Genomic DNA, 8,690 nt, shown 5'->3' with positions numbered 1-8,690 from the left:
GTCTATTTAAAAGTATTTCATAAAAATTCGATTGATCGGTCGATTAATCGATTAAAATTTTTTGATTAACCAGTTAAAAATTTTAATCGATTCCCAGCCCTAATTTTTTCATCGTGTGAAATTTAAAAAAAATTAGCGTAGACTTGAATCTACCTGAAGTTTACGCTTCTGCCCGGATGCACCGCACCCCTTGCACCCTCGCTTAAGCCACCTCTGCTTTCTACATATTTTCGAAATGAATATTGAGAATCGAATAAGTGTCTGATAGCAGGTGTTTTTTCTCTCTGAAACACGAGCCAACTCGTGTCAAGGTTAATGATCTGTATGCAATATGACGATCGCGGTCAGATCGCGAAACATTCGACGCACGGTCTCTTGTTTGAACATCATGCAAGGAACACTTGTTGCTGTGTGGTGAATATCTTCAAATTCCAGGTGTACCTCAGAATTAAGTAGAAAAAAAATTGAATTGGAAAATGCGATTGAGCACGTCTTGTCTAACGGCCTTGGTGGCCACCGTGCTCAGCAGAGTCGGAGTTACACAGAGTAATTGCCGGAACAAAGTATGCGGTTCAAAACAATGCGTGGAAGTGGCTTCCACGCTGCACGAATGGACCAACGAAGACGTGAACCCATGCGAAGATTTTTACGAATACGCGTGTGGGAATTACCCACAAGACACTTTCTTGGATTCCAGAACAAGGTTAAGCAATGCTTTCTTCGCTGCTTCCAAATTCATGTTCCGACGACTGAGCCGAATGATGGAGAAGATCAGCGACAATACGAACGACATTCGTTGCAAGAGAAAAATCGTGTACGACTCGTGCCTCCGCTCGTTTAACTTCGAAAAGGAAATAACCGCGATCAAGGATTGGATCACAGAATCGGTAATTCGAGGATGGCCAGCGGCCGATGCCAACTATAATGACGAAGACTTGCGCGTTTGGCTCGGAGAGTTGTACATCGCGGACGAAATACCATTCTTCTGGATGAAAATGGTCATCGAAGATTATCGATCCAAACACAAAAACGGAATCCTCGGACGAGCGCAAGTTCAAATAAAGAAATACAAGTCCTCTCTTCTCTCGGTCTACAGCGGAGTAAAGGTAAATGAACTTTTTGAGTTTTTAGACGAAATCGGAATTTTATTTGAACTCGCAGTGGATAAAAGAAAAAATATCATCGATAGTTTTTTACGCGTAGACCGAAAATTTCGCGAACTTTTCGAAACCGACCATAACGATGACCAGCCATCGACTTCTAGTCGAATCCGGTGCCATAACCTGTCTTTTAATGAGAATAGGTTCTGCGATATCGCCACGTACGTTTCCAGAAAGGTATCTATCAAATCAAATGTGACGAAACTATATCTTAAGATATCAGAACCGAAATATTTTTCGGCTCTCAACCAACTACTGACGTCGGAATCCAAATCCTCCATCGCGAACTATTTAGCCTTTAACTTTATAGTAAGTAAGCTGACCGACCTCAACGAAGATTTTGATCTTCTGTGGGGTGTGCCCCGACGAAGACCTCAAGCCGATCTTTCTACCCCATACACCCTAACCGAGTATTGCTTGAGCTTCATGGTATCGCAATTGCCGGCTATGCTATTTGACGACTACGCTACGGAAACAGATGCCCAGCTTAAACTGCAAGCGATTGAAGAAATACTAAATTTCGTTGTCAAAGCGACTATCGAATATGTAGCAGATAAATCCACAAGGTCGATAAACAGAAAAGTTTTCAAGGACAAAATAATCGAGTCCTTCCGAAAAACAAAGTTGGAAAACTCGGATTATGTGAATTTTTTCGGGAGTTGGTTCGATGAGAGTGAATATTTCGAAGAATTCAAGCCACGCAACACGAGTTTCGCTTTCAATCTCATACAATTGAGCATATTCAAACGGCGTCAGGGCATGCTTAAAAAAAATGACGCTTCTACGCTTTACGCCAACCTGAATCTGTTTGTACCGGGTGCATTTTCGGGTGAAAACGTCGTGGTAGGTTTAGCTATGTTGGAATCACCATTTTCAGTTTATGCGACGAGACAGTCGGACTTGAGTGAAGCCTTGTGGGCTGCTGTTTTTGGTCACGAACTGGGACACGATCTTTATAATCTTCTAACAGATTACGTTGAGGAAAACGAGCTGTCGAACGAAGACCTGAAAGTGATCAAAGAATGCATCGATTCTAGCTACCGCCACATGAAAATACCAGAAATCGACATCTTCAACAAGATCGAACAAACTCTGAGAGAAAATTACGCCGACATCGCGGGGGTAAAGCTCGGATTAAAAGCGTTTATGAATGTGTCCGATAGACGAAGCAGCGTTATTAACTTTCCGGGTATTAATTGCACTCGAGAGCAATTGTTTTTTCGTGCCTACGCCAGAATGTATTGCGAGTTCGGGGACAAAGAATATTACAACTCTTACCTATACGATGACCACAGCCCGGGACAACATAGAATAAACGGACCTCTGATGAGCACCGACGAATTCGCGGAGGTATTCGATTGTCAGCGTTTGAATCGTAAGTGCGAGTTGCTTCGGTGATTTCGTGCTTCAATCTCGAGCCAGAGATTGAACTCAACTTATATATATTTTGAGCACTTTCTCGTTCATGTTTAGCCGATTGAAAATGTCAATCAAGAGAAGTAATGCGATTGTCGAAATACGTATAGTTATGAAGAACCGAACCAAGCCTAATTCTTTCTTCGAACATATTGACACCTCTAGCCGAAAGCTTTGCATAATTTATTGTTATTGTATTGTATTATTGACACCCCGTCATCGTGGAATCGGTGAAGGAGGATGTCACGCGAAACAGCATCATACATACATGGAGCGGGAATGACCTTATACCTCTTTCACAAAGGAAACGAGTTCACCCAGATCTGAGAATGGCATTTCTTGACAGAGTGTTGTGACAGCTCTTCGATTCTTTGCTTCGAAAGGCTCCAGAGCAAACAATTTGTGCTCGTGAGAGAAGAGTTAGACAATACCACTCACTCACTCACTCACTCACTTGATTCGTTTCTGGCTGAACCGAAGGAATTCTCATCTTTAACTTGACAACCTCCGGCTTCACATCTCCTTTCGTCGTTCGTGCATTATTTTATTGAGCGGTACACATTATCGTAATATGAATTTCTCAGATACAAGCATCGCGTTTGGTACAAAATGCATGCAAAGCATATCGCAGCGTGCACCAATTGGTTAGAAATTCCTCAAAAAAATGTTTACGCCAGTGTTTTTCAAACTTTTTTTTTTTTTATCTCGCCGCACAAATGAACCTACAACTTCTGCGGCGCACACATAATATGAACTTTTTTAAGTACAGTTTTAATGATTACTGAATCCAATTTATTGCTATTTGTTAATTGAAATTCCTGAAACGAAACTTATTCAGAACATCTGCATTTGATGTTTTTGTACAACCTTTTTTTCCCTCGCAAAGTCAAATTTTGGACAAAAGAGAGCACACTCTTAAAGTTTCTTCCAAAGATTTTAGCTGTGATCGATTTTTATTTCTAATGTTGTTCATTTATTACAGAGAAAACTTGATTCCTCGATTTCGAATTTAGCCCTTAAAAATGCTCAATTTCATTTCGAGCTGACACTTTTTCTTTTGGAGTTTGTGTCATAAACTAGTGTTTCCTAACCACCCGACCGCGGCCCAGTGCCGGGCCTTAACCAACGCCATCTATAGCTAGAAGGCCTCCCTACTGCTTTTTGACGTCATCAAGGGTCGTCAGATCCGGGCGATAGCTTCTTTCTGCCTGATTGTTGATTTTACTGGTGAATTCAGCAAAAAAACTTAAAAAATCCTGATAAAATAATTTGACTATTCTTTAATTTTGGGAATTACTTTATCATTTAAAAATAGATTTTTCTCACTTTGTAAAATTTAAAACTTAACTTTTTTTTTGCATAATATTGCATGCAGAGAAAAAATGGAAAGTGTTCAAAATTATTATGATTGGAAGTTAAATTCAATTTTTCTTTCTTCCATTACATTTTTATATTTAAATCCAATACATATTCTAATTGTGAAAAATCTCCTGAAAGTAACAAATTTCCAAGTGATTATATACTCCACTATTTATTCCGATAAATGCTTCTCAAAATCTTATATAAAATCAAAAGAAACTCAAGAAAACATTGCACCGTCAAAACATTTTATTCACAGCAAAAATAATAGTATTAAAAATCATCGTTGCATTAAAACATGAAACATATGCATCAGAAAAAGAAGCATTTTTGACAGCTATTGGTCAGAATCACAAGTGCGCTTAAAAACATTAGTTGAAGAATTCGCAGAAAAAAAATCTCAAACAAGCACCGTCTGCAGTTTTTTGTTTTTACTCATTTTTCGGACAGACTTCTCTTTAGCTTTTAACAAAAAATATCCTTCATTTTTTTTGTGACAGTAATTTTTTAAAAAAGTATTTACTGCAGCAATCACTAGATATTTAATAATATTTTCTGATTTGTGACCATCAGGGCATTCAGTATTTAGCATCAACTCTTTTTCTAATAAAACATCCATGGCTAAATCACAGACAAGATGTCTCTGATTGGTCACTCCTAAAAACATTGCTTCTAAATTGCTTGAAATAAGCTTTTGCACCACAACATATATATAAATAATAACATTAAGCACATCTGGGTGAGGATATGATAATCCACCTCTATCTATGCTCTTAATCAAGCAGTTTTCTGGTTTGTCAACATCATCACACAAGACAAGATTTTTTTTACAGAAACAACATTTTAATTTTTTAATTGTGGCACAAGCACAATATCCAGCTATGTATGTTAAAACCGGAATGCTTTCTGAAATTTGATCAATATCGTTATCATTAATTTCAATTTTCATTTTAAATAAATCGTGAGATTCATTTCTGGACCTGTGTTTCCACTCTTCGATGTCAGCACACATTGTTTCAGGATTAACATCAATTTCTCCAAATACAGAAGAATTCAGTTTCAAAGACCCAAAATTTTGTAACCTCAGTTTGTTTTCAACTTCAAAAATTTGTCTCAAAGAAATCAGATACTGAGACCCTGCTAGCTGACGGAAACTTCCAAATCTTTTTTCCAAAATGTCAGTTTGGATCTTACCTGTCAGCAAGTAAGAAAATCCCAGTTCTGTACAACAATACTCAGACAGTTCTAGAACAGCATATGTTGTATGTAGTAGGCTAGTGAATGTTTCCCGAGTTAGAGTTCCAGTTGAGTACTTTGAATCCCTCCAGGCTTTCAACCAAATGTAAAATTTGTTCAAATACTGGTTGTTTTCTTTTTGTTTGTCATTTGTTAATGGTTCTTGAAAAGGATCCCTTTTATGCTCCCCTTTGAATCTACTTTTAACATTCATGATACACCACCATTTGTAAATGATCTTTATGTAATTTGATGTATCTGAAACATGGAGAACACCTTCTATTTCACCTAAGTGATCCATGCCATTCATAACATGCTCATTGAAAATCTGGAGCACTAGCTTAACATTCTGCCTCTCAAAATTAGTGGGTGACAGAGCTTTAGCAGACAACCCATATGCAAACTTCACCAAATTGCCACTTTCAACTGAGTGAAGTTTTCTCAATGTTTCAAATGATGCTGTTCTAGTGCAAGTAAAATTGTCAAAATCCAAATAGAACATACATTTACCTGCATTCTTTTGGTTCAACCAATTGTTTCTGACACATTTAATTATGTGAACAGGATCAAATATAAAGAATAATGGTCTGCTTTGGTTGCATGGATGCTTATAAACAATAGATAGTTTAGGGGGATCATTGAAATATGAAATCGCTTTCCCATTTATAGCATTATTATCAGTGCAAATTACTATCACTTTATAACCTATTTCTTCTAAACCAATCACAACTTTCTTTATCATTTCAAACAAAACCTCAGCAGTTATACTCGAAACAGGTAATATGTGAATAATATCATTGTAAGAAGATAGGAAGCTTTGGATCATGAATGCAAATGCACTTGTTGCACTCAGATTCTCCCCAACAGCTCCAACAATATTTCCTCCCTTATAATCGACTTGTGGCTTAATATGTATCTCATCTATCATCAGAGAAATTATTTTATCACTGTCAGTGAGAGATCCATAACGTTGTTTGGCATAAGAAAGAAAATTTGCATCAAACTGTTCATACAAAGGGTTGAAATTAAATGAACTACATAATCTTTGGAGGGTATTAGGATGCGGTAATATAATTAATTTTGAGTTACGTAAGTACTTGTAAGAATGAGGTGATATTGAATACAACAAAGAAGAAAATATCAATAACTCAGGAGAATATGTAAATTTTTGTTTTTCCAAGAGCAATAATCTTATCTGTTCTATAATGAAATTTATACTGCATTTCCTTTCAACACGCAATTCATTTTGTAGCTTATTCAAAAGAGCAATTAATTCATTGCATGTATTTGAAGGCATGGGATTTATGGCAGCTGAACTGATACATTTCAAAACATCATCAATGAGTAAAATGCTATCAATCTTAAAAGGAAATTCGAACTTACCAATTGATTTTATTGGTACATCTTGAAAATAATAAGTAATATCCATTAAATTATTCACAACTAAGGAACGAACTATTTTGGGAGCAGCAGAAAAGTCCATCTGAAAAAAAATGATGCATTCTTCTTTGCACAATATGGACCAATTTACACCGACTTCAATGAGATGGAGTTTCTGTTTCAAAGCTATAAGGTCTAAGCATTTATGTTTTACATCAAATTCAGTTTTGCTGGTGTTGCTCTCCTCTATCGCTCGTTGTAAGTTAGCCATCTCCACTCTGGAACGTTTCTTTTCCGGGCTTTCTCTATGGGAAGGAGTATTTGTAAGGTAGGATGGACAGTTTGGAAACACTCTCGGTATTGCACCTTTTTTCAATTTTGGATACTTCAGAGGTGCCTTCAATAACACTCCAGTATTTTCATCATAATGAGAGACTTCCCTTATGACATCTGATGGAATAAAATGTAGTTCACATACCTGTAAGAAAAATTTTGGAATTTTAAGAAACAAATGCAAATAACAACTGCTTATAAAAATCCAACAGTTTTAATTTAAAGATATTTGAAAGTGTATCTATGAAAAATTTGAAATTAATAATTTAAAAATTTTTCCTATATTGTAATAACCAGTATGGGATCTTTGATCTTGGTTGTTTTTCTGTTCACATGATTTTTTTTATAATTGATTCTAATCAAATTTGATTTTAAAAATAATAATGCAGTTTCCATTTTTAATTGAATAATTTAAGGAGCAATAAAATGAGGGAAAATATGAAATAATATAATCATATTTTTAAACTTTAAGACCACATAATTGTTTTCAGGTCATAAATGCTTATATATATCTAGGAGATTTGTAAGTCATAAAAAAATCTCCCTTTTAATAACACATATGCAAAAAAATCTTGTCCTAAGTACGTTAATAATTATATATATATATTATATACATGACAGAACCTCTAAATAAGGGAAACTCAGAGGCACATCATCTGATAATAATATAGGATTATATCCTCTCTCTAGATATCTAAATAAACGTTGGACTAGAAATTAACTAACAACTAAATGCCTATTTATTAATCATCAACATCTCAACAGGCAAAGCCCAATAAGAAAGGGGTGGGGATACATGAATATTGATTTAGAATTAAAACAATAATTTCAAAATTTTGTCATTACTTGACAAAACATGTCCGGCTTTGGTAAGCTCTTGCTGTAGGCTATGTATCACATATCTCATTATTTTAATACATTTTAATATTATTTGCCAACTAATATGACCTGTGAATGTTACAATCACTTAAGGAATTAAATCTTAGCTCAATTATAAAAAAAATCTAGCAAACGTAAATTCAACACTTACCCTCGAACTTGTAGATGGTATGAAGTCATCTTCTCTTTTGAGAGCTTGAATCCATTGTTTGCGCTGCTTAGCATTTTTTGGGATTTGGAAAGTTGACACTTTTGTCTTTTTGTCATAATTGCCTCGACAATTTGGAGCAACGCATTTATGAGGCATATTCTCTTTAGCGAAAAAACAAATGACCAAATATTTCTACTATTTTCAGAGAGGCCGTCAAAAGCATGGACGCCTTTCAAACCCGGCGCTTTCACGATCAAACATGTTTCTACACGCACACAGAGTCGACGACTTTTGATGACGTCACTTACGTAGCAGCTAGCTGTGGGAAGGCCTTGTAGTTATAGGAGGTGTTGCCTTAACACTAGTCGCACCGGGCCGTGAGTGATCGCAGTTTTTTCACTAATTTCTCGTTAGTTGTGTGTATAACCGGGGCTTTCACTTACACAAAAGACATTTACCGGGGCGCGGGCTTCCAAAGGTTGAGAACTACTGTCATAAACTATGAAAAAATATGTATTATACACGTATTGAAAGCCGGAAAAAAATCCTTTGAAAAAAATCTATTTCGAATAGTACTGCTTAAACAGGGTCTTACTAAAGACGTACAAAGCCTGAAAAATCACGCATAAAATAAATACAAATACAAATACAAATACAACGCCACAACAGGCAAAATGCCCAACGAGGTGGCTGATAAAAAGATGCCCATAAAAATATGGATGTCATATGTTTCAAAAATACAGCAACCCCATTAAAAATGCAATTAACACAAATTA

General features: G+C 36.1%; 2 protein-coding genes across 2 annotated transcripts; one reads left to right on the top strand and one right to left on the bottom strand.

Annotated features, from left to right (window-relative positions):
- Positions 1–386: 386 nt before the first annotated feature.
- On the top strand, positions 387–3,506 carry LOC149086493 (phosphate-regulating neutral endopeptidase PHEX-like). The gene has a single exon (XM_089231814.1). The coding sequence runs from the start codon at positions 477–479 to the stop codon at positions 2,556–2,558; it is 2,082 nt and encodes a 693-aa protein (XP_089087940.1). The 5' UTR covers positions 387–476; the 3' UTR covers positions 2,559–3,506.
- Positions 3,507–4,227: 721 nt separating this feature from the next.
- On the bottom strand, positions 4,228–8,146 carry LOC149086492 (uncharacterized). Its single transcript, XM_089231813.1, has 2 exons — positions 7,915–8,146; positions 4,228–7,029 (listed from the first exon to the last, which is right to left on the bottom strand). The coding sequence occupies exons 1-2, from the start codon at positions 8,068–8,070 to the stop codon at positions 4,336–4,338; spliced, it is 2,850 nt and encodes a 949-aa protein (XP_089087939.1). The 5' UTR covers positions 8,071–8,146; the 3' UTR covers positions 4,228–4,335.
- Positions 8,147–8,690: the final 544 nt, after the last annotated feature.

Source organism: Pholcus phalangioides, unplaced genomic scaffold (genome assembly GCF_987345545.1).
Source record: "Pholcus phalangioides strain wild (caught in Gottingen) unplaced genomic scaffold, Ppha-v1.0 ptg000004l_1, whole genome shotgun sequence".
Lineage (NCBI taxonomy): Eukaryota > Metazoa > Arthropoda > Arachnida > Araneae > Pholcidae > Pholcus > Pholcus phalangioides.
This window is presented reverse-complemented; position numbering and strand designations above follow the sequence as displayed.

Coding starts and splice junctions, on each gene's coding strand:
- LOC149086493 (XM_089231814.1), top strand. CDS start 477: ATGCGATTGAGCACGTCTTGTCTAACGGCCTTGGTGGCCACCGTGCTC.
- LOC149086492 (XM_089231813.1), bottom strand. CDS start 8,070: ATGCCTCATAAATGCGTTGCTCCAAATTGTCGAGGCAATTATGACAAA. Junction 7,030..7,914: donor TACCATCTACAAGTTCGAGG/GTAAGTGTTGAA, acceptor TTTTTCTTACAG/GTATGTGAACTACATTTTAT.